At 36.4% G+C, this 27091-nt stretch overlaps 1 protein-coding gene and 1 long non-coding RNA gene across 2 annotated transcripts in view; both read left to right on the top strand.

Annotated features, from left to right (window-relative positions):
• The window catches only part of LOC150093449 (uncharacterized), a 30189-nt gene extending 13283 nt beyond the window's left edge, over positions 1-16906 (top strand). The window contains exon 2 of the long non-coding RNA XR_016550452.1: positions 16494-16906. This is a non-coding gene — a long non-coding RNA (uncharacterized LOC150093449). The remainder of the gene's footprint in view (positions 1-16493) is intronic.
• A 2034-nt stretch (positions 16907-18940) lies between these two features.
• LOC150093450 (uncharacterized) lies at positions 18941-26421 on the top strand. Its single transcript, XM_090413622.1, has 2 exons — positions 18941-20010; positions 26051-26421. The coding sequence occupies exons 1-2, from the start codon at positions 19038-19040 to the stop codon at positions 26419-26421; spliced, it is 1344 nt and encodes a 447-aa protein (XP_090269748.1). The 5' UTR covers positions 18941-19037.
• The last annotated feature ends 670 nt before the right edge of the window (positions 26422-27091 follow it).

The following is a 27091-nucleotide window of genomic DNA, read 5'->3' on the forward strand; positions in this document are numbered from 1 at the left end:
TATTGCATCGATTTTTACTAGAAAGCTATAAAAATAAATTTGCTTTTGTAAATGGAATACTAAAAGCTTATGTATAGGGCCCAAAGGGAATTAACTTGCTCCTTGCATAAACAAAGAATGTATAAATAGTAAACCAAGGGCAATAATATTCCGATGCCTTTGCCATCGGAATATTATTTGATGTTAGAGCTCTGATTGTAGTGTAAGAGAACTATTTTGTTTATAAGTTCAGTCTAAGATGAGCTTCAAGGTCAGTTGAGAATGGAACGGCATGAATCAACCATTGGTTCTGCAGTCCAGTAAAACTGATTGAAGATGTACGAAAGGGAGAGAAAAGAGAAATCAATGGAAATGTCAGATTAAAGGAATCATGAGGAAATATTTGGGGATTTCAATCCTGAACCCAAGGTTCCGTGGAAGACTGAATATAAGGCAAGGTTTTTCAACCATCAGGATCTACATTTTGGCTAGGATACACCAAAGTCTGAAGGATGTCGATCTGCTGCAATGTCCAAGATCAAAAATGACGGTCAGAAATGATTAGCCACGGAGGAACCAAATCGAGCCAGACCAGATGCCTTGCCACATAGATGACTCTACGTATGTGCCAACCACTGGACCCTTTGCCCGAGTTTCGAGTCGCCAGTAAATCGCATTCCAAACCACTCCAAGAGATCTGACTGACGTGCCAGTGCTCCGATAACCTCTAAGGAAAGAAAATCCAAAAACTTGAAATGAAGAAGAATCTGAGGACAAATGGCCTGTAAAGAACTGCTAATTAGCTTAAGGAATTAACAACATATATAACGGATATTAATTAAAGGAAACTTTAATGAATAACTTCAATATTTCGGCAACGTCACACATTGCCATCTTCAGAAACATACAAATATGGTATGCGCACACAGGCACTAACAGAAGCAAATGAGGAAGAAGGCAAGAAACTAGTATTGTTCCTAAAGTCCTAATGGTGCCCTCTCGGGGGCTGATTGGGTTGTCTTGGCCGTTTGGGCTGAAGTTCTCATAATGTAAGGCTCCCAAATTTGGGGTAGTTTCATGCAGCCAAATTTGTTGCAGTTTGGAACGTTTTTTAGAGCTGCTGATGATTCCATGAATAATCTTTGTACTTTAACTTGCTGTAGTGTATTCTTTTAGTTTTCTTCCAACGAATTCTATGGCAGGTATCTAAGGTATGGTCTGCCAGCTCAGAGTGGCCGTACTGGTGAAACCAGATGTAGTATACAACAGGGAGGTCTTGGGGAAGTGGTTGGTCTTTGGTAGAGCGGATAATGGATGTCAACTTTTTATGTGGTCTATAACAAGAAGCCAGGTCATATTTTTTCAGGATATTGGTTATTTTCTCAGAGGTGCCCTGGATGTAGGGGATAGTGATAGATTTAGTGTAATCTTTATTGTGGATTGGGGGAGGGGGGTTGTAGCCATTGGCTAAAAAAGTGTTGAGGATGTGGTTTAGTTCAGTGGTTAGGGCATCGTCGTCTGAGCAGATTAATTTTGCCCTGTTATATAGTGTTTTTATAACCCCATATTGTTGTGAAGGGAGTGGTGAGATTGTTGGTGAATGCATTTGCCTGTATGGGTGGGTTTCCTATAAACAGAAAAAAATAAAAATCCATCAAGCTGGTGAGTGATTAGGGTGTCTAAGAAGGAGAGGGTGTTGTTTTCTTCTTTCTAAGGTGAACTGGACTCTAGGGTGTTGGTTGTTTAAGTGTGTTAGGAAGGAGTGGAGGGTATCTAAGCCATGTGGCCAAATAGTGAACACATCATCCACATACTGAAACCAGATAGTGTGGTTTTGTGGGGCAGAGTTTAAGGCTTTCTCTTCAAAGGTCTCCATAAAGAAGTTGACCAAGGGTGTGGGAAGTGGTGAACCCATGGATGTCCCCTCTATGTGTTTGTGGAATTTTCCTTGTCAAACGAAATAGCCTGGGTTCATTGTGAACTGAAATAGGGCTGAGATATCAGGAGGAAACTTGGCTTGGATGAGCTCTAGAATTTCCTTGAGTGGGACATTAGTGAATAGGGAGGAGACGTCAAAACTGACCATTATATCAGTTTGTAGGAGTGAGAGGTTTTCTATACTGGCTTTGAAGTGGGCTGAGTTTTTTATGTGATGGTGTGTTGCCAGTATAGTGTGTGAGCGCTTTGGCTAAATGTTTGGCTAATTTTTATGTATGGGAATCAATGCCATCCATTATGGGACGTAATGGCACATTTTGTTTATGTATTTTTGGAAGCCCATATAATTGGGGGGGGGTCTAGAGTTATAATGTTTTAGTCTGTTAGTGACTTCCACAGACCAAGAAGTGACCTTCTTAAGGAGTCTGTGGAGAGTTGTAATCTAAGAGCAGGTAGGATTATATTCATTAGGGAGGTAGGTAGTGCAGTCTAGTATGAAAGCATTAAGCTTACCTGTGTAGTCCTTTTGGTTGAGGACCACAGTGGCATTTCCCTTATCTGGTTTGGTGATTACTATTTTTTTGTTTTTCTTCATTTCTAGTAGAGCTGCATATTTGTCTTTGGATAAGTTGGTTTTTGGAGGTTTTGCTTTAGTGAGAATGCCGGCTACATCCGGTCTGACGTTGACGATATGGTTAGGAAGGTTGCGAATGCAACGTTCTATTTATTATTATTATTATTCAGGTCTCCATGGAGTCGAAAGACTCATCGTGGGAGGTCCTTCCTAAGAACATAAAGTCTGTCATACCACTCCTTAAACTCATTGACCGTTATCGCTCTCACCACTCCATCAGGCAATGCATTCCACGGTTCAACCACCTTCCATGCAAAGAAACCACTTGTGAATTTCCTTGGCAGGTATTCTTTTAGGAGCTAGGGCGAAATTGTGACAATGAAAGCGTAGTGAGTGCATCAGGCTTTAAACTACGGAAGAGAGGTTGACTACAATGTTGAGTGGTGGCTGTGGTAAGGAAGTAGAATTCTTTATCAAGTTATCATATATTTGTGCCGACTATGTATTTTTTCGAATTCTTTTGTTGTAGCGCATGAGACAAATAATCGTCCAAAGATCATGGCTGAACGTATCTCAAAGCTCTTCCTCTAGCATCCATAAGGTTTTGTTTTCATTGGCAATGAGAACACGCGTCGCTGTGATTTGTTCTCTTGATAAGACGGGGCTTGTGTGGTTATAAATATGGAGAGCTTTGAATATGAAGAAATTGGCTGCATAATGCAGTCATAAGCAACCCAGAATAATTTGATCGTTGTATTATTTTACTGTAGCCAGTACTCTATTTCTTCATGACTTCCAATGACATTACATCTCAAACGAGTTTTCATGACTACCAATCGCTTTAATTGTTATCGATATCATACCTTAAACATTCCCACAGAACAAGTTTCACTATAAGTATGAAGGCTTCTGAGAAAGTTCTCTGAATACCTTTCTGCAACAGGAACGAGCGACATCTCACAGAATAAAGAAATCAAACTTTAAGTAGAGAGAACTGTTTCTGTGATTTTCTTACCGAATTATGCATGTAAGAATATCTTTGAAATCAATCACTTAAAATTAAAGACTCAACTGCCTGATATTGACTACATTAACTTTGTTTAATGGAGTAACAGCTAAATTGGAGAAGAGAAATGACAAAACATTACCAAAATCCTGCTGGATTTTGGTAATGTTTTTGATAGGACATCCCCATTGAACTTGAAATGCATATTAAACTGGTGATGCGGATACAAGAATGTCTCATCTACAGACACCAAAATGTAATGTATTATTATTATTATTATTACGGGCAATTCCAGGGAGTCTTTAGACTCATCGAGGGAGGCCCTAAATCATATTCATCACAACTATTCGACATTCATACAGTATCTATCATACCTCGCCTTAAACTCATTCACTGTCACAGCATCCACCACAGACTCTGGGAGCGCATTCCACTCATTCACCACTCTAAAAGTAAAGAACCCAGCTCTAACACCTTTACTAACCACACTTTTGCCCAGTTTCCATGGATGTTCCCTAGTCCTCCCACAACCAGCCCTGTTCTCAAAAATATCTTCTGAATTAATTTTATAGAAACCCTTCAGTAATTTGAATGTCTCAATCATATCTCCCCTCCTCCGCCTATCAACCAATTTTTGCAACCCATAAATCCTCAACCTGTTTTCATAAGGTTCATTCCACAGACCTGCTATCATCTTGGTCACTCGCCTCTGGATCCTCTCCACCTCCTCCCCATGAAGAAGAAACCTAGGTGACCAAATCTGGGTAGAGTAGTCGAGATGGGGTCTTATCAAGGCTCGATACAGAGGAACAATAACCTGCTTGTCTCTGCTTGTCAACGTATTCTTCAGCAACCAAGTGATTTGATCAGCTGATTGGGCCACTTTCGCAATGTGCCCCCTAATCTTCAACTCCTTATCCACCAACACTCCTAAATCTTGTGCCTCATCAATTTCCTGGAGTGCAGTTCCACCAATGTAGTAAACTGCTGCTAATCTTTTTACCCCAAAATGTAAAACGTTACATTTTGCCACATTAAATTGACATCCATTCTCCTTAGCCAAGACCTCCAATATATCCAAATCATCTTGCAAAATTTTGACGTCATCTGCATCCACTATTGCCCTACCCAACTTTGCATCATCCACAAACAAATGAACTGTTCCTCTCAGATCCTTTCCTATATTATTAATGGACAAATTGAAAAGTAGTGGTCCATTAAAAGAACCCCGTGGCACACCACTAATCACAGGCTGTCTTGTGGACTCTACTCTTGAATAAACCACTCTATGATATCTCTCCGTCAACTACCCTCCTATCCATCTCACCAACCCCATATCCATCCCCATATGCTGCAATTTACTGATTAGAATTCCATGTGGTATCCTGTCAAAGCCCTTAGCAAGGTCCAGTAGAATCACTGTAAACCCATTACCCTTATCCAGTTCAGCCGTCACTGTGTTATAAAACGTGAGCAAGTTACTGAGGCATGACCTACCCGTCACAAAACCATGCTGTCCCCGATACAGTATCCCATTTTCTTCTATCCAATATTGTATTTTCATCTTGACTATTTTCTCCAAGACCTTGATAATGATTCCTGTTATGCTGATTGGCCGATAATTTTCAACAGCAGCCTGAGAACCCCCTTTATGCAGCGGAACTATTTTCCCCTCTTTCCACCCCCTTCGGACTGACCCAGACCCGAGGCTCAAATTAAACAAAATGGTCAAGGGCACTGACAATTCTTTAGTTGCTTCACGTACGACACGAGCTGGTATACCATCCAATCCCACAGATGTATTGACATTGTGGTTTTGCAATAGACTACTCACCTCCACTTCATTCGCCACAATTCCCGTATAATCTATTGGTTCCTTCATTTCTGCAATGTCACCACTTGGATGATATGTTCTTGCAAAGACATCGCTCAGTAATTCAACTATATTAACTAATTCGGTTACCTCCCTACCATCGGCATTCTTTAAAATCATTCTACCATGAACATTCTTCCTTTTACTTGCAACATATTGAAAAAACTGTTTGGGATTCTCTTTAGCCTGCATGGCCAATTTTCTTTCGTAATCCGCTTTTGCTTTTCTTACCATCCTGGCCTGAGCTTCTGTTCCTGCGCCTGCTGGTCACCTTTCTCCTTAAATTCCTTCCACAATTGTTTCTTTTTTTGCAGCTCAAGCTTAATAGTGTTATTCATCCATTTAACCCCTACTTGATTTATTATTCAAACTCTTGGTATACAGTCAACCATTGCTTAACCACCTAAATTCTTAACCACCTCCCATGCACTATCAACATCCAGCCCTTGCAGTTTTACATGCAATGGCACTGAGCCAAGCACACACCTAAGCTTGTCATACTTACCAGCCCGGTAATTCCACATGTACCCTGTCTTAATTGTAAATTCCACTCCTTTAGCCACCTCCCAAATCATGACCTTTTGGTCACTCTCACCAGTTGGTGGCAACATGGTCATGTTCGTTACAGCCACATTCTCAGTTGCAATTACTAGGTCAAGCACTCTGCCCCCTGGTATTTTTCACTACATGCTTGCCGCAGATAGTTGTCCCTTAATAATCGCATAAAATCCAATTCCTTCCCCCCATGTGCCCTCTCCTCTTTCCAATCAATGTTACCATAATTGAAATCACCCATAATAATTACCCTCCTTCCACTCATTTCTTCTATTTGTTTATGCATACTATCCCCACCATATATTCCATCACCTGGTCTATAGCAGCACCCAATTGTATATTTTGTTCTGCTAGATTCTATCTCACACCAAACAGCCTCAAATGTGCTCTTTTCTCTATCCTGCAGTTCAACTTCTATATTCCTTGGCTGCAACTCATCAGCTATCACCAATAACACTCCTCCCCCCCCCTTTTTTTTTTATTCACCCTGTCACTCCTGAACACGCTATACACGTCGCATTAAATCCCACTAGCGTTATTATCTTCTGTCAGCCATGTTTCACTAATACCAACAACCTGTGGCCTGAAAGTGCCAACCAAGGCCAAAAACCCCTCCTTCTTGTTCCTAATCCTCCTGGCATTAGTGTACATGAATTGCAAAAGCCCATTTGTCCCATCCCTACTTTGATGCCTTGTACTAACTATCCCATTCTGATTTGTTGTCCTTTGTACTCGCTTGGGCATAATATACTCATTCATACACTCAACTGCCTCCCTAAAGTCTGCATATAAGTCCTCCCTAATGTAATCCTCCCTCCGTAATGCCTAAGTCCTCCCTCCCCTCTTAATAAATCTAGTTTCCCTTCCACATCATTCATCAACACTTTTTCAAGCCTCCGTACACCAACTCCATTCAAATGTAACCCATTCATCTTATATAAGTCCTTTTATGGAGAAGCTGAGTTGATGGTGAAGCAAGTAAGGCTGTAGGCTTCAAGTCTCTGTGCATGGACTATTATTGTTCCATTTGTACATAAATGATATAGGAAATGATTTGAAGGAAGATATTCAGTGGTTTGATTATGATTACAAGTTGGGGAAGGCATTAATTAATCAAGCTGATGTACAGAGCTTGCAAGAGGATTTAAATAAGCTGGCAATGTGTAAAATAGATGAAGGATCCCAGTGCAGTATGCAAAAGTGTGAAGTTATGCATTTTGGGATTAAAAGATTACAAGCTATCTAAAATAATTGATCGAACTGTACAGCAAGAGATTGATGAGGACAGGGACTTTTAGTAGATCAGAGGGCATATTGCTAATGTGTCCAAGCTAGCTCATAGCATTACTTGGTTATTGACGAACACACTAAGATGCAGAGATAAAGAAGTTATTATTCCTCCTTATAAGGAGTTGATAGTTCACATCTGGATTACTCTGCTCAAATGTGGTAGCCTGAATTACTTGCAGATGAGGAAGGGGAAGAATAGATTCAGAACGAGTGAGCAATTTAGTGAGTGGTATGGAATGCCCCTTACATTGATGGATTAAGAGTTTGTGGATTACTGACATCAGTTGATTAGCTGAGAAGACGTGATATGGTAGAAATAATTCCTTGACATATTTTTCCTGCATTAATCCCATAAAAGGTTTTTATAAGAGTTTCCCCAGGCATATGGCTGTGGTTTGTAATTTTTAATTGTGGTTCCAAATCATTACATCTTTACAGTATTTATACAATAACAATAAATTAATTATATATATTACAATTTTTGATTAAGTGTATTTACCAGTAACCAAAAAAAAAAAAAATGCACTTAAATATAAGGAATGGATTTTTTTTCTTTCTTTGGTTTGATCTCGTTTGAGATGTAATGTCCCAGTTTGCATCATCGGAGCTTTTTAGTAAACTTATCTGAGCATGGCACCATCGAGTTACTATTTTGATTCGTGATGGATGCAGGCTGATGATTGAAGGGTCTGATATTTACTACAGCCATAGGATGAGAGATTCATTCACACACACACACACACACACACACACACACACACACACACCTAATAATTTGGAATGTTGTAATGCGTCACTGAACTGGGAAGCCTGAACTGTGTTTCATTAAGTTTGTAAGGTGTGTTTGGTTCGTATTCCTTGTTCATAGTACTCTCAATGCTCTATTGAGGCTATTGCAGTTTGCAAGCTTCGTATATTCAAAAAGTAGTTTAGCATGTCTGGGAAGTAAAAGCTTGGCATTGCCTTTCTGTAGTGACTTATATTTATATGTGATATAATTAATCTTCTGAAGTCTTCTTAAATATATGTATTTCTGGCTGTATTGTAATTGGCATTGAAATAATGTTTTGCATAGTGACATAAGTGTTTTGCTGTTTGTATTTTGTGACATTGCAGTGTACCTAAAACGGGTATTGTGTTGTAATGATATTAATGTATTTAGCTTGTAGTGTGCACAGAATGCGTATGTTGTTATAGCGTATCGTCATATATTTTGGTATATTTCGTATAGATTTGGGCAGTGAACACTCCCTTGTGGCACAACAGGTTACTGGTAACTCTACTGTGGTTTGCCCAATAAGTGTGATATACTTTTTATGTTGCTTTAGTCAAATGGATAAAGACTAGCATGACCATTTTGTTTTTATCCAAGAAAGTATTAATTACTCCAATAATATCGTTCAAGAGAGAGATTTTGTTCCCTTATATTTCTGAAAACCTTATTGGATTTTGGGGATGATATGAAAGTTCTCTGTTCTTGTGTAGAGGTTTAAGTGCTGTGAGGACATTATGTTGGAGGTTTAATGGATTTTTTACAACACTCAAAAAGAATTAAATTAGAATTTAATACTCCTATATTTCGTCCTAGTCACTAGGACATCTATGGGGATTACAAAAGCAATTAATGTAACATGCACACAAAAACTTACAATACTAAGCCCAATCACGTGGGTGACACTAAAGTCCTATCTAGGTGGAGCGCCCTCTAAGGGCGGTAGTAGGTGGCCTGGAATGTAAGGTGGGACCTCTGGTGACAAGTGTTTCCGAAATCTTTGGAAGCTTAATGCAACCGAGCTACCTACATCCCGCTAGAACACGACCCCACAAAAACACAAGTTAAGAAATTAAAAATGTTACTTAAAAAAGTAACCTCTTGGCCCCCTGACGTCACGAAAAAACTTAAACCTTTCCGCTCCCCCCCCCCCCGAATATACGGTTTACCAAAAATCCACAAACCCAATTCCCCCACTCAGACCTATATTAGATGCCACCAATGCACCTTGTTACAGACTGTCTAAACAGCTGGCCAACTCGCTGTCCCCCCTCACCGGAAATTCAGCTTCCTATATAAAAAAACTTGACCCACTTTAAAGCACTCACAGAAAATTTAACCTTGAACAATGCAGACATATTGGTAAGCTTTGATATCTCCTCTTTGTTTACCAGTATTCCCTTAACTGACACTTTATCTCTCTTAGAAAACGTTTTCCCCTCTGACATCTTAGATCTCTTTTCCTTTGCCATCAACTCTGGGTATTTCTCTTGGAATAACAAAATCTACAAGCAGATAGAAGGAACCGCCATGGGTTCCCCCCTCTCACCCCCTTGCCAATTTCTATATGGAAGATTTCGAAAAACGAGCCATAGACTCAGCCCCACTCAAACCTTCTATCTGGCTAAGATATGTAGATGATGTGTTCTCCATTTGGCCTCATGGCCCAGACACGTTAGACTCCTTCCTCGGTCATCTCAATAGCCTACATCCAAGAATCCAGTTTACTATGGAAAAGAACAATTGTTTACCCTTCCTAGACACCTTAGTCACGCACCTGCCCAATGATACACTTGCCTTCACTGTATACAGAAAACCCACACACACACAGGCAAATACATTCACAAACTCTCCCACCACCACCACCCCTCACAACAATATGGCATCATTAAAACCCTTACCAAGAGAGCCCACAATCTTTGTTCCAGTGGAACTGCCCTCACTACTGAGCTTAACCACATACACAGAACTTTCCTCTCCAATGGCTACAGTGAACACAGTATCAAAAAAATCATCAATTCCTCCCCCATTCCCCATCCCTCTCGTCAACAAGAATTTAAAAATGCCATCACCATACCCTACATCCGAGGCACTTCGGAAAAAATAGCCAAGATACTAAAAAAGTATAACCTACACACAGCATATAAGCCCTACCGCAAACTTGCTACCCTTATCCGTTCTACGAAAGATCAGCTCCCCCCTCTCTCTCTGCCTGGAGTTTACAAAGTACCCTGTTCCTGTAAGCTTGCGTACTTTGAACAGACAGGCAGATCAGCATCCATCCGCCTGGAGGAACACAAGTCGTACATCGTTAAACACAACTATGGCCATTCAGGCTTGGCTGACCATGTTTTGGACACCACCCACAGAGTATCATGGAAGAAAACCACCATGCTCCACCACAGCAAATTCAAGAAAGAGAGACTTTTCTTAGAAGCAGCAGCAGCTCTCAGAAACCAACCAAATCTTAACAAATACGGTTGCATTAAGCTTCCGAAGATTTGGGAAACACTCGTCACCAGAGGTCCCACCTTACATTCCAGGCCACCTACTACCGCCCTTAGAAAGCGCTCCACCTAGATAGGACTTTAGTGTCACCCACGTGGTTGGGCTTAGTATTGTAAGTTTTTGTGTGCATGTTACATTAATTGCTTTTGTAATCCCCGTAGATGTCCTAGTGACTAGGACGAAATATAGGAGTATTAAATTCTAATTTAATTCTTTTTGAGTGTTGTAAAAAATCCATTAAACCTCCAACATAATAATGAAAGTTCTCTGTAGATGTTTTAAGTTTCCTTAGTACAATCCACTCCAAAATTTGATTGGTAATTAGTAGTGTTGTTATGGGTTTGTAATTACTGGTTAAATTTCTTTTTCCATTTGTATATGGGTGCGATTATGGCCATGTTTCACATACTTGGTATTTGCCTGGTTTTAAATATTTTATTTATTAATTTTAGTAGGGTGGGGCCTAGGCTAGTTGTGTGACGCTTGGTATCCTTAGGTCTTATACCATCAATTCCGGACCTTTGTTTGGATTGATGTATTAGAGAGAAGTTTTGATTGTGGTCCAACTGGTGTATTGCATTTTCTGATTAATGGGATATTTCTTGGATGGATTCTACAAAGTATTATTATTATTACATATTATTAAGTATTGGTTAAAGTGATTTGCTATTTGTTGGATAGATTTGCTGTCCAATCACATATCCTAGTCTGGCAAGGTGCCGAGGAGAGTCTATTCATGCTGAAGGGAAGAAAGAAATAAAGGATGTACGAATTGGTTACCAACATGCAAAAATCACGTGGTTTATGCGTAAAATTTTCCAACTGTTATACAAGCAAAGTAGTTACCACATTAAAAATGCAATGTTCATAAAAGTAATTTTCTGATGTGTAATAATAAACAACTCATCCCATAATACGGATTGATTACGCTATTATAGGAATGGACTCTCCTTCTTCTGACATGCACAGATGTATCGAGGGTCTCATATCTTTTGGCATACAGTAGTGTCTTCATGAAGGTGTGTTTTATGGTTTCAGAGGGGTTGGAATTGGGATCATGATCTAGCATCTCGTTGATCAGATGCCAGGTTTGTTTAATGTTTATTTTCTGCGGAGGTTAATTTCTCTCTAGTAGAAGCTTCTTTTCACATTTCTTATTTGCCTTGTAATGTGATTCCTTTTATCCTGGAGTTGGTTTTTAAAGCTGCGTTATTTAGATATTGCTTTAATTGTTTCCATAGAATATCCTTTCTGTTTATATCTAGGATTATATTTTGTGTTAACCAAGGATTTTGGTTTGTTTTTAATCGAATTCTAGCCTTCTTTGCCGCTTTCTTACATATTTCTTTTAGCGTGAGTTTTTTATATACTATCTGTTTGCGGCAAAGGTTGGTCAGTTGGTAGAGCCTCTGCTACTAATGGCTCAGTTAAGTAAGTTTGAGCGCGGTTAGTAGTTGGAAGGATTCAATCGTTCGATACTGTTGGCACACTCTCCCTCGATGAATCTTTGGACTCCCTGGAGGTGTCAAATAATAATAATAATCTGTTGAGTCTGCTGGTGCCATGTGTTCCTGGTCGACTATTTTTTTCTTTTATTATTGTTTTGTGTTACATTTCATATGTGCAGCATTGCATGGACGCTGTTTTATTGTGTAGGTTTAGAGCAAAGAAATAACGGTCTGCTAGTTTGCACATTATGACTGCTGCTATATTAATATATAACTATATATTAATATAGCAGCAGTTCTATATTCTATATAGTTCTATATATATTAATATATAGAATTTATAGTTCATATAAATAAGAATGTTTATATGAACTAAAAAAAAAGCAGTGATTAATTTCCCACTATTAATTCTATTGTACTGGATAGCATATGTAGGTATTGTATAGTGTTGTTATTGTTGTCATTTACGATATTTATGTTTAATCATCTATTATCATTTGGTATTCAGTTCAGCATACTTCTTGGCATGAAAGCCAGCAACTGATTTCGTGCAAGAATTTTATCATGTTTAAGTTTCGTGGCCTGTAAAGAGCGTTCAGTATTCTGGGATTCTGTCAATTGGCGGCGTTAATGATTTCAATGCAAAAGGTTTCAGCATGCTCAAACTACCATGCAGTTTCTTTTGCTATTAATTTATGTCGTGACAATGTAGCATCTAAAGTATAGGTGAAGTGCGTGGTGATCGAATGCGAGTATTGCCTCAGCTTGCCTGTCGATGACACGGCGCAAAAATTCGCTTAGTGGACAAAGCATTTTATTTGTCCTCAAAGATTTTAACTCAAGATAGTTATTTGAAATATTATTAAAAAATAAAGACTGCCAATTTTCCAGATTATGTTATTTTTATTCAAAATCAATACTTCACAGATTTCCTGAACGACGTGCATGGGTGACTTTCTTTATAGAAAATAACATGAAATTCTTTAATCATATCACTTTTTTTTTCTTTATATCATAATCTACTGTTCTTTGCAGTTTCACCTTTTTTGGTTTCCTGTGTAATTGGTCATTACAAAATAAAATTGACGGGAATGATTTCAATTGATATGTATATATTTTCTGCTGTTCAGAGATTATGCTCCAATTTTAAAGTAAGCAGTCATTTTCTGTCTTCCATCATGTATGTGGATGATAATGAGACCAAATGAACTCTTTCCACTTCTGTCTGTTCCTGGGGATTCTGAACAATTCTGTCCAGTATGGTGTCGCTTGTGATTTGGTTTTGAGGTCCCCTTTTATTTTGTTTTTCCATCTAATTCTGGGCCGTCCTTTGGATGTTTTTTCTTCCATCGTTGTATAATTATATTTAGGGCTTTAGATGGTAGTCTTTCTGTTCCAATTCTGGTCACTTGGCAAACCATCGCAGTCTTCTTTCTTGGATTTTGTATATTATTATTATTTCTTGTTGTTTCTTAGTCTATCCAGCAGAGATATTCCAATTAATCTTCTTAGCCAACCCATTTCAGTAGTTGATAATTTTTTCTCTTCAGCCTTTTTGAGATTCCTGCATTCATTTCCGTAGAGAAGTATTAGGAGGACCTTTGTTTCAAAGAGTCTTACTTTTGTTTAATGTCTCTTGACTTCCATATTTTATTAAGTCATCCAAAAGTTTGGGATGCTTGACTGATACGTCTGTTTATATCTTTTGTAATTTCACCATTGTACTTAATGACTCCTCCAAGGTAAGGGTAGTTTTCTATCTGCTCTAGATTCTTGCTATCAATTTCAATTTTCAGACTGGTGCTTCTTTTTCCTATTTGCATAATTTTTGTTTAGTTTTTTTTTTTGTTTTATCCGAATTTTATACACTCCTCCTTTATTTTATCAGAAATTCGCTGTAGATTTTCTTCTGTGTTTGCAAATAATGCGATGCCATCTGCGAATTTTAAATTTGTTACATTTTCCCCATGTATTTTGATTCCGGAGTTTTGATTGTTTAAGGCCTTACTGGTTGCCTCTTCCAGTTTAAGATTGAACAGGTCTGGTGAGAAATTGCATCCCTGTCTTACTCAACTCTCTGTGTGGAATCAGTTTGTTAATGTGTCCTCCATTCGTACTGCATTTTCAGATTTCTCATACAGATTCTTTAGTATACTTATTGTTTTGTTGGGAATTTCAAATTCTTCCATATTTTTCCATAATTCTCTTCGATGGATTGAATCAAATCTCTGACGAAAGTCTATGAAATTTATGTTGCAACTTTGGTTGTACTCTAGTGTCTTTTTCTGTTAGCTGTCTTAAGGTGAATAGTTGATCAATTGTGCTTTGTCCTGGTCCTATACCTGCTTGTTCTTCTCTTAGTGCTAGTTCTATATATTGCTTGATTTGTTTTTGGAGTACTTTCGTCGAAACCTTACTTGGAATACTGAGAAGGCTAATGTTTTTAATAGTTCCAAAAGTTGTTTCTTTTTCTTCTTTTGAGAATTCTTGCGATGCCATCTGCGTATTTGGGTATTTGTTTATATAATCCATAAAGGTTATTTTCTTTTGATTGCTTCTCTTAATTTTTCTTCTAACCAGTTATTCTTCTCTTTTAACTAGTTTTCTAATTTCTCTGGTTAATCTATTATATTCATTTCTGTTTTAGTTTCATGCTTATCCTTTGATCGCTTAACCTTTTTACTTCATTCGAGATCCAATCCTTTTTACTTTCTCTTTCTATGTAACTTATTGTATTTTCTGCTGATTTTAATATGATTTCTTTAATTTGCACCAATGTTTTTCGATGTTTATTTTCTGTTTGGGTAGTTCCTTCAGGTTTTTATCTTGTTCTAGTTGATATTTTCTTGGAATATTGTTGTCTTGTAGTTTTTTTACATTCAGTCTCCTTTTGTCTCTAAAAGTGCTCTATTTTGCAGATTCACTTTTCGGGCCTAGTGCGATGCTTCATGCATGGATTGTAGAACTTCGAATCTCTCTCAGATTACTTGACCATTTTAGAGATTGCAAGTGGCAGCTACATGCTTATTTATATTTGAGTACAATGCAATTGTTGGTGTAGTGGCTTTAATGGAGTGATTGGAGAGGACACTGAAAGTGAAATAAAAGAAGGATTTGGAAGAATGCAAGAGGAGAACGACTTCTACATTTCTATAAATAATATTACCTTATAGTTGTCAATACGCTCTTTCAAGTACCAAAGGAAGATGTTATACATGGAAATCGCCAAGATATGTTGCACGACAGCAGGCAAATTACATAGTAGTCAAAAAAATACTCAAGTCATGTTACAGCCACCCCAGAGCTGAAATAGAGAATGACTAAATATTCGTTATTGCAAAATATATTTCAAAAAAATGAGAAAATACATTGGATAAGCAGAGATTAAAATAAAATATTGAAATACTGCAACCCTCCTGTACAAAAATGAATTTAAAAAAGACATTGCATGCATGCAAATTACAATGGAGAAGACTGGACATTATCAAAGAGATAATTAAACCAACTTGTGAATTGTTCAATAGAGACATATGTGGTAGATATGTATATTTAATACCGGCAACTTGCATGTAAAAAAACTAATTTTTGTTTATTATTCCTATGTATTTCGCTCAATATATCATTAGCTTTTTTTCAGGCAGAAGACAGAAACACAGGCAACAATATTTTAATTTCTGAATACAAGTATGAGTCGTGCGGCATGAGTATAATATAATATCACGTGTGTGGATCGCATCTGTCCAATAGGAGGAAATACTTAATAGATACAGCGAGTCCTTGATAGAGAAAATATTTGATAGCTATCAACCCTCTTCCATCTTGCAATCTGGCGTTAAAAGGATCAACAAACTCTTCCTTGAAAGAATATCTGAACAAATAGGAAGGAACTTTCTATAATTTGTTCATCACCCACCACCCAGCCAAGAAGTTGTCAGCTTTTGTACCACATATCAAAGATACATTATCGCCTTATCCTTGAATGGTGTTTATCAAACACCCTATTCTCATATTTGCTGCTATTGATAGATTGGCCATTTTGATACCAATAGAATCGAAGAACATCACGGTTATATAAGATGCTTGGATTTTGAAGGTTCAGGCCTTGCTTCTTATGGAGTCGACACTAGATATAGAGTTCACTGGAACTATAAAAAGATGCTACACTACAGTATATTCAAATTTGATTGTCTATTTATTTTATTCAAGTGAAGCTCTATGCCACCATCCTAATTTTAATTGGAAAGACTGTGTGCCTGATTGTAAGTTACGAGAAGTGAGTTCTGTTAATTGGTTGTAATTTTTAATATTTTATGTAATTATTTCTAAATGAATATTTTTTCTTAATTATATATCTATACTTACGCCTGTGAATTCTAATAGTGTGTCTCTCTCTACTGAATAGTTGCGATCCACACATGAGGTCATTCTTACGATCATTCTACTCTGATATTAAATGTTGCCAGTTTTTCTGTCTTCTCCGTGAACGAAGCTCATGGCATATTGAGTAAACTATGAAGAAGCAATAAATTATATTTACTTTTCTCTTACAGGTTATTCAAAACATATAGAAATAAATGATCAGCACACAAACAGTCATCTCCTGGCACATAAGGAGACAATGAATGGATTATAAGTGTTGGAAGGGGAGAAACCAGAGAAAAGAAGAAGAGAACAGCCGAAATACACCTCCTTAGAGGCAATGTTTATATTAATCGGAAAAGGTATATTAATCGAAAGAGGAAATCCAGAAATTGGGTGATCTGGAAGAGGGAACGCTGCATATCCACAGGGATTATCCCTTAGAATTATGAAGAAAAGGAAATCCAAAGAAATAAGAACAGAGAATAATATCAACAGAAGAATGGCTGTTCGTGTTACCTACAACTGTAAATCACAATTGCTCGTTCTAGTAATAACTGACACACAACCAACTGAATAAAATGATATTTTTTTAAGAAATTCACCCCCTGATTGAAACGCCATTTTAAACGTTGACCTTATTTTGCAGTTTCCATGTGTGCAAGAAATACATTCGTATTTAACTTCATCCTTAGTGTTATTCCTGACGACACATTCAACTTCCGATTATAATCCGACCCCAATGCTCTCAGATTACTGCATTATTTTGTCATGATGCCGATGGCAAAGGAAATCCGGTTTTCTTACCCCATGATTTTAATGAGCGACAATACTCACTGTTATTGTCCATTTCAAGTTTTAGAGATATTTTTGTGTCCACTATTCATTACCAATATTAAATATCTAGATTAAAATTCATACATTAATTGCTATTAAATATTAGATAATATGTTGAAAGTATTTTATTCACTAAATAGTTTTAATTTAGCATTAATTACTTCATTTTTCTTTACAGATTGTTAATTGGGTTACTGACATGAGATATTTTGCCTACTAATGCATTAAAACAAAGCCGATAACCATCGATATATACCTGTTGGAATCATTTTATGCTGGATTCGCGAAATAAAAAAGAAATAATTCCGATGTGGTTGCACTTCTAGTGGCGTAAGCGAAAATCATTGAAATGAGAATGGAATCGACGTCCCAAATTCAAAAAGCAATGAGTAATTCTTCTCTGGCAACAGTGAAGAGGGCTCAATCACATTTCCTACTGAAATATCTTAACTGAGATGAAAATAGTGAAAAACATTTTGCATGCAAGAAGCAGTTTGTATATCATAGTCGTCTAAACCGATAACAGAAAATGCACAACAATCAGTCGAATAAAAAAACATCTTTTTGTACAAAGTATGCCACAAAACTTTAATACAAACTTCTGGTTCATGCATCGGAACATAAAGTACAAAAAATGCAAGAAGACATATCGCTTATAGTCCTATCTTCAGAGACACGTTAAACTGGCTCATACTGGGAAGCGTTTTTCCTTTTTCGGGATGTAAAGAAGAGTTTTTTTATTTTAACTTTTGAGCTGCATTTGAGAAATTGTGAACACTACAAACACTTCCCGATTAAATTACTAGGCACAAAAAAAGCAAATACAGCCGATCCCAAATCAATCTGCAAAGTTCCTAGTGGAGAAAGGCTTGTTTCCTCTGAAGCGATTGCCAAATCATTTTCCTCAATGGCATTTCTTAAAAGACATTCCGTTGTTCACACAAATGAGTAGCCTTTTCAATACCAAATATGCCACAAGCCATTTGCTTTCTCTCAGACACTAAAATGCCACATTGGTAGTGTGTTCTTAAAGGAGAAACCTTTCACCTGTGAAATATGTGAGAGTGCCTTTCATGAAAACAGGTTTTGTATTACATCAGAGTTTCATGGAAATGAGAAGCCATGAGTGTGAAATTTGTAGGAAATCATATGACTAGACAAAGTATCTCAAATCTCACACTATAAAAACCATTTAATTTCTTGTTCAGCTCTAGGTTTTCAATTCTACATCCCTTAAAAGGCACCAAGGTATTCTTCATGCACTCACTGAAGAAAGGTTTTCTCGTGTAAAATACGTGGCAAGCAATATTTTCTATCATGAAAACCATAGCAAAAGGCAAACTAAAGATAACTCGTTTACATCCGAAATCTGTTAGAATTTCTTCGACTCGTCTCACTGAAGTCGCAAAAGATTTGACACTGCAGTGAAACATTTTCCCTGTGACATTTGCAACAAGTAATGTTTAGAGAGAGCAAAATTTGCAACAAGAGGTTTTCATGCACTTGAAATGTGAAAAGATATCAAAGACTGCACGGTGATGAGAAAACTCATTTTCCCTGCCTGTAGCTCTATGTTTTATAATCTATATTCCCATAAATAGCACTAAAAACGCCAAAATCAGCAAAAAAAAGTTTTTTTTGTAAAATATATGACAAACAATTTTCACAAACAGCTTATCTTAAAAACATGAATAGGCACATTACAGACTGCTCCTCTTCATGTGAAATCTAAGGAGAAATCCTTCGACTTGTTTAACCCTGAAAATACACAAGAATTCACACCAGAGAGAAACTTCTTCCATGTGAAATTTGCAACAAGAAGTTTCAGACAGTTCATAGCTGAAAAGATAATAATTCATACTGGCAAGAAAACCTTTCAATGCGAAATTTGCAACACGATGTTATCTGACAGTTCGCATCTCAAAAGACATCTAACTGTTCATACTGATGAGAAATCTTTTCTATGCGAAATTTGCAGCAAGAAATTTTCAGGCAGTTTTCATCTGAACAGACATCTAAGAGTTCACACTGGTGAGAAACCATTTCTATGTGAAATTTGCAGCAGGAAGTTTTCAGACATTTCGACTCTGAAAAGACATCTAAGAGTTCACACTAGTGAAAAATCCTTTGAATGCAAAATTTGCAGCAAGAAGTTTTCAGACAGTTCTCGCCTGAAAACCCATTTAAGAGTTCATTCTGGTGAGAAACTTTTTCTATGCGAAATTTGCAACAAGAAGTTTTCATACAGTTCTCGTCTGAAAAGTCATCTAAGAGTTCACACTGGTGAGAAATCCTTTGAATGCAAAATTTGCAACCAGAAGTTTTCATACAGTTCTTGTCTGAAAAGACATCTAAGAGTTCATTCTGGTGAGAAACCTTTTCTATGCGAAATTTGCAGCAAGAAATTTTCAGACAGTTTTGCTCTGAACAGACATCTAAAAGTTCACACTTGTGAGAAACATTTTCTATGTGAAATTTGCAACAAGAAGTTTTTAGACAGTTCAACTCTGAAAAGTCATCTAAGAGTTCATACTAGTGAGAAATCTTTTCTATGTAAAATTTGCAACAAGAAGTTTTCAGACAGTTCGCATCTGAAAAGACATCTAATAATACACACTGGTGAGAAATCCTTTGAATGCGAAATTTGCAACAAGAAATTTTCATTCAGTGATCATCTGAAAAGACATCTAAGAGTTCATTCTGGTGAGAAACCTTTTCTATGCGAAATTTGCAGCAAGAGGTTTTCAGAGAGTTCGAATCTGAAAAGTCATCTAAGAGTTCACACTGGTGAGAAATCTTTTGTATGCAAAATTTGCAACCAGAAGTTTTCAGACAGTTCTCATCTGAAAAGACATCTAACAGTTCATACTGGTAAGAAACCTTTTCTATGCGAAATTTGCAATAAGAAGTTTTCAGACAGTTCTACTCTGAAAAGTCATCTAAGAGTTCACACTGGTAAGAAATCTTTTGTATGCAAAATTTGCAACAAGAAGTTTTCATACATTTCGACTTTAAAAAAACATCTTGGAGATCACACTGGGGAGAAACCGTTTCCGTGTGAAATTTGCAACAAAAAGTTTTCTTACAGTTCCAATCTGAAAAGACATCTAACAGTACACAGTGGTGAGTAATCCTTTGAATGCGAAATTTGCAGCAAGAAATTTTCAGATAGTTGATCTGAACAGACATCTAAGAATTCACACTGGTGAGAAATATTTTCTATGTGAAATTTGCAACAAGATAGAGAGTTCTAATCTGAAAAGTCATCTAAGAGTTCATACAGGTGAGAAATCTTTTCTTTGCAAAATTTACAACAAAAAATTTTCAGACTTCGAATCTGAAAATACATCTAAGAATTCATACTTGTGAGAAACCTTTTCCATGCAAAATTTGCAAAAAGTAGTTTTCATACAGTTCGACTTTAAGAAACCATTTAGATCACTGGAAACTATTTTTATACGAAATTTGCAACAAGATGTTTTCTTACAGTTCCAATCTGAAAATACATCTAAGAATTCATATTGGTTAGAAAAATTTTCTGTGCAAAAGTTGCAACAAAAAGTTTTCAGATAGTTCTAGTCTGAGATATATAAGTTTGTATACTGAGAATTCTTTCACTTTTTCTGAGTGTAGCTCTACGTTTTCTGCTATATATATAGTTAAGGAGCACCGAAAACGGTACGATCCGACTGATTGAAAGCTTTTTACGTGTAAGCTATGTGGGAGATAATTTTCTGAGTCAGGCTATCTTAAAAAGCATATGGAAAGGCACACCAGTGATTGCTCTTTTTAACATGAAATGTGACGCGAGAATTTTTTCGACTAGTTTAACCTGAAAAGACATGAATAAGTTCACTCCCAGAAGAAATTGTTTCCATGTGAAATTTGCAACAAGAATTTTTGAGTTTGGAAAGACATGTAATGGTTCATTCTGGTGAGAAACCTATCTATGCGAAATTTGCAAGATGTTTTCAGTCAGTTCGAGTCTGAAAAGATATCTAAGAAAACATGCTAAAGAGAAAACTTTCACTTGTCACGTTTTCAGCTCTATGATTTCAACTCTAAGCTCCCTTAAAAACAACAGAAACTGCACCCTCTGTCTAAAGAAAATCCTTTTTCGTCTAAAAAGACAATTTTCTGAATAAATCTTAAAAATCACATGATAAGGCATACCAAGATTACTCATTTGAATGCAAAATCTGTCGCAAGAAATTTTTTGGCTTGTCACACCTGCAAAGACAAAGTTTTTGCACCAGAGAGAAACTTTTTCCATGTGAAATATACATCAAGAGGTTTTCAGAGTTCGCATTTGAAAAGACATCTAAGAGTACAAACTGATGAGAAATATTGCACTTCCCAAACGTTCAGGAAAAGATTCTGGCTAAAGAACAGCTGATGATGCACTGAAAAATTCAACAGCTAATGAGTGGTGGTGTGTCCTTGTCACATGTGTCCAATTATTTTTGTATTTCTCCAAGTTGCCCTTTTATGCACAACTTGTTTGTTTTTCAAAAATAAATAACACATTAGTGAGAACAATGCTTTTCGAAGTGTCACTTGAGTTTTAAAAGTATTATACTTACGTGGACTAAAGGGAAAGTCATCGCAAATTTTTCAAAACTGCGAACGGAATTGGTTTTAATACCAGAAAAAATAATTTAACTCTTGTAGACACTTTAATGCAATGAGGTATGGGAAACCTGCTAGCACCAAGTAGGAATTTTCCGAAGTCACTTCAAAGGTTCACTATTTTTTTTGCTATTACCTTTGAAATAAAGTTCTCTTGGAGGAATGGCACAATGTTTTTTTATTTTTTTTTTTTGATGGTATCGATCGGTTCCTCGCATGTTGTTTAAATTTTATCGTTGGCATCGCACTTGATGAAAAGAGAACAAAAGCTGTTTCAAAGAAGTGGCACATGAAAATTATTTCAGATCACTGATCTCCAGTGTATTTTGTGCATGCTAATATCTAGTAACCGTGACAAGTTTCAATCCAACTGTGTAGCCAAACCACCCCTCATTCTTTGAAGTTCATACGTTTCAAGACCATCAGAGTAGGTAAGAACACGAAAGTAATGCAAGTGTGAAGACGGCAGCAGCAGCTAGTATACGTGAATGTGGAACTTGTTTTAGATATTTTCATGTTAAATACCGAACAGGACTTTTTCAGTGACATTTTGGATGAATAAATTTTAGTTAATTAGTTTTATTGTATTCATTATTGGTTTATTTATTTACACTATCATTTCATATGTTCCACGTTTGTTAGTTTAGTGTGAAATGAGAATTGTTTTCATTTACTTTGCAGACAATTTATTATGCTTACAAGTGAATTGCAAATTGTAATCACAAAGCAATTTCTGATGAGGTAGTTCACCTGAAATTTAATAAAATGCAATTCTTTTTGTATATTTGTGAGAATATTTCAATACATATTTGCTTTTAAAAAATACTTGTTCTAATGTATAAGCTTTTTAAAAAATTTTAAGAAACAAGTTTCTAATATGGCAATGTGTCTCTGGGGATATAACAAATTCAATTCTAAAAAAAAGCAAATTAGATGAAGTAATCACACACAGTCGGTTCTCTACTTCAAAACAAGCTTTGTACTGCTCTCCTCGACTTTTTGTTTATGGAAATGTTACTTAAAACTTTATATAAGATACTAGATGGGACAGATAATTGTGTCATGGCCATCAAAGGATACCCGTTTGGTGTCTTAAGCAAGAAGCAATTGATAAGGAATGTATGAAACGTTTGATGAAATTTGCAACCTCTGTTCAAGGTATAGGCTTATATGACTGCTGTGGGTCCAGGTAGGCTGTGTATTGTGTACAAATTAGTCAATTCCAAAGTGTACCATCTTGCTGAAAAAGGAAATCACCATCACATAAATCTGATGCCATAACAGGAAGCACTTAAAAATTTATGTGATGGTGATTTCCTTTTTCAGCAAGATTCAACTTCTTGTAAAATTTCAATTGCACTTGTAGATGACTTCAAAGAAAGGCAAATCAGTGGCCAGCAAATTTACCAAATTAAACCCATCGAAATTTTGTGGGGAATTACAAAAAACGCCTTCAAGAAGTATTTATTCTCAAGAGACATAAATGAACCTGTTTCTGGTCTGCAGACCACGTGGGTATCTTTTGATTACAAAAAAAAGAACTGCTAGTAAGTAATATACCCAACCGTTTACGAATGGTCATAAAAGCTACAGATGAGGCACAAAGTACTATTCATCGTGTTGTTTCCCTTTGACTGTAATTTGTGTACTTTTTTTGCATTATTCTGATATTTTAACCGCGTTAAAAAGTATGAACGATTTCAAATAATTTTCCTATAATTTACATATTTATAGTCTGTAGCAGAGTGGAAGTGGCGCTTGCGTCCTCTTCCGATTGGTACTTCGAAGTTAGACGTAGGTTGAAGTCTAGTCCTATCTTCGACCGGTTATCGAATTAGTCGATGTTATGGGTAAGCAGGTTTTTTTCTCTCGGAAATTCGGAATTTTTTTTTCTCGTATACTAAAGAAAATCGCCCGTAGTACCCGTATTATTTCCGACAGTAACATATCCTGTTAGGGTATTTACCTACATGATGATAACATGTCTAAAGCGGTGGTATAATGAATTTTAAAAATTTATTTTCAGAATGCAGCAAACATCATTTATCATTTCTGAAAAATTTTCACGACGTTACTGATTTATATATTTTTCACTTGTACCAAGTGTAGGCATGTTATTTCTGTGTACAAGTTGGTACTAGTGAGTGTTGTTCAACTATTTAAAAAATGCAGTCCAAAAAACAATGTTACATTCTATTTCTTGACTGGAGTCGCATTTTTCTAAGCCATACTTTTACCACTTACTCCCTTTCAGGAAATAAAATTCCTTGGTTTTTTTTCTTTAAGTCAGTAGCTCCTTATATTCCAATTAATATACTATTTATATATTTTCCATCTTCTAAAGATAAATGCTGAACTATGCCTATTCCTGGTGTATGCCAATTTCCATGTGACTGCGATCTTTCTTACGTTTGGCAAACCGAACATTCAATAGAAAGAGAATACAAGAGCATCGATCTTATATTCTTCATAACAAATCCGATAAGTCTGGTTTAGCGGAACACGGAATAGAGGCCGACCACAACAGTTTCTGATCTGAAACCCGCCATCCACACAGATGTCGGTATAAATTCGAAGTGCGTGCTGAGGCCTTATTTCACTGCCCTAACTTGAATCGGAATGACTGCCTATCCTTGTCAAAAGTATGGTAAACTTTGAATCGATTAACATTCGTTTTTGAGGCAAATAATGATATTTACAAAGACATAAACCATCTGGATACTACAGTTGTCTAGTAATCTGTTTGGTATGATATTATAAACTATATATTTCTATATGCAATTTATTTCAGACTTTTACGATTAACTTTTTACCTCAGTGAAAGCATAGCGCTATTAGCGATTTAACTTCATGCGGCTGGTACTATTTTGAATAAAACAATGGTTTGCATCCTACCTTGTAAAAACTTTTTTTTTAAGCCACAAAAGATAACTTTTTAATTTGAAAGTGAAATATTTCGTGTAGATAATTTATAGATGATATCTTAAACGAGAGCTTTCCAAACTGTGTCGGCTGCAGTGTGAAGGGGTGTCGCGCGAACATAAAGCGTTAAATAGAATAATCACTAAAAATTTCCACAGCGGAATCCATTTCACAAAGTACCGGTACGACCTGTTAGTGGCGTTAAAGAAGATATTTGGTCACCTCAGAATCCCCTCCCTGAGTCTGTACTCGCTTGCATGCAACCATCACCATCCATTTCGTTTTTGTTCTGGTTTTCTATAGTTCATTCAAGTATGAGTGACAGTAAATGTAAACAGAAGCTAAATTGTGCAGAGCCACACTAAGGAGTCCCAAAAATACTTTACTTTAAATAGAATGTAATTGCAAGATGTTTTACGTTGTAGAATTTAAATTTCACTTTCAAAATTATATATACAAACTCTTAATTATTTTTAACCTTTAAGTATAGTTCGATAAATAATGGAGAATAAATGCAGCTGAATTCATCCCTGTGGTTTTATCAAGTAGTAGTCGTTCGTCCAATAAAAATAAAGCGTCCCACTTATTTATACAAATGTTATTATTGATTTTATTTAAGTTAAGGGATATTACATCCCATATCATTTCTTACCCGAATAAGAAACTCAAAGAGTTTCATGCCGAATATAGAAACTATATAAAGTTTGGCGATTCCAAGCATAAGCAAATACCTGGATAGCGGCAACTGACCCTTAAGGTAGTGCAAGCTGAGGCAACTCATAGCAAAGGTTGAGCACCGATCACTATTCTTGATATTTACCCACAATGTGAACTTAGCTCCTAGGAGCTGTATTACTGTTCTACATTATGAGAGAAGGTCCCTCTCCAGACCGGTTTCAAACTTTATTGAGGTCTCATCAGTGAGTAGATAGACCTAGTTAATAATACCAAGATTGTAGGCAACAGAACTTACATCCGTTCTATAATTTGCCTCAGCTTGCACTATCTTAAGGGTCAGTTGCCGCTATCCAGGTATTTGCTTACGCTTGGAATCGCCGAACTTTATATAGTTTCTATATTCGGCATGAAACTCTTTGAGTTTCTTCTTTGGCTAAGAAATGATATGGGATGTAATATCCCTCAACTTAAATAAGTTATGTCGCCTAATTGAAGCCTTTGGCTCTTCATATATTTAGTTATTATTGATGTTTATTCTAACTGCAAGGAATAAACGAAGAGCTGGTGCTTTTATTTTATGTTTAGTTACTGTTAAAGCTTTACAATAAATGCGCCCACTTTTATTTATCAAATTGGTGTTGAATTACCCGTAAAATGGATAAGTTTCTAAAATTAATAAAAGAAAAGCTGAAGGTGACGTTTGTAATGAACAAAATGAATCGACTATTTATGCAAGAATCGGCTGAACGGTCTGCATTAATACGGAAGAAGTGTCAAGGAAAATTTTCCACGCCTCGTTTATACAATAAAGATTATATGAATTTGGGATTCACAATTTCTGTTAATGAAAACCATCCTTGTCCCCAGTGTTTAGATTGTGGGGTGATACTTGCAAATGGAAGTATGGTACCAAACAAATTAAAGTGCCATTTTACTTCAAAACACAGTCATTTGTCAGAAAAGCCAGTAAAATACTTTACTGAACTTTCAAATTCTATAAAGAAGAAGTCTACATCGTTCACCAAGAGAATGAAGACATCAGAGAAAGCTTAAAAGGCAAGTTACTTTGGCAATCAAATAATTGCCAAAAACAAGGAGCCACACACTATTGCTAAAACCACTGTAAAGGATTCTTGCTGTGCTGTTGTTCGAACAATGTTTGGGCCCGAATTTGAGATAGAAGTTAATAAAATCCTTTCGGCAGATTACACGATTGGAAGATGTATTCAAGACATGTCTGCCGACATTAAGCTGCAAATAAAAGATAGTTTTCCCGATAATACGATTTTTAAATTGCAGTTAGATGAATCAAGAGATGTCAGTGGGTTAACGCAATTACTCGTTTTATACGTTTCATTCATACTAACAGAATTATTGCGCAATTCTTGTGTTGTCTAGAACTTCCAATGAAAACTAGAGGCGAAGATATATTTAAAACAGCAGATTGCTTCATGAAGGAAAATAATTTGCTATGGTTAAATTGGGTAGGAATATGCACAGATGGCGCTCCTTCAATGGTTGGTTCAACAAAAGGTTTCACAGCTTTAGCAAAGAAAGAGAATGAAAATTAATTACTCATTGCTTTTTACATCGCGAAGCCCTAGTCTCGCAAACCACAGGTAATGAATTAAAAAAGCTTATGGACAAAGTTGTTCAAATGGTCAATTACATTTAAAGTAGACCTTTTAAATCAAGATTATTTGCTAAAATTTGTGAAGATATG

This window comes from Typopeltis vanoorti, chromosome 24 (genome assembly GCF_054136105.1).
Source record: "Typopeltis vanoorti isolate ZY-2024b chromosome 24, IOZ_Tvanoo_1.0, whole genome shotgun sequence".
Taxonomy (NCBI): Eukaryota; Metazoa; Arthropoda; class Arachnida; order Uropygi; family Thelyphonidae; genus Typopeltis; species Typopeltis vanoorti.

Excerpts from the sequence above, each read along its gene's own strand:
- LOC150093450 (XM_090413622.1), top strand. The coding sequence starts at position 19,038 with ATGTTATCTGACAGTTCGCATCTCAAAAGACATCTAACTGTTCATACT. Across the intron at positions 20,011-26,050 it reads ACATCTAACAGTTCATACTG|AAAAGCTGAAGGTGACGTTT; the intron begins GTAAGAAACCTT and ends AATTAATAAAAG.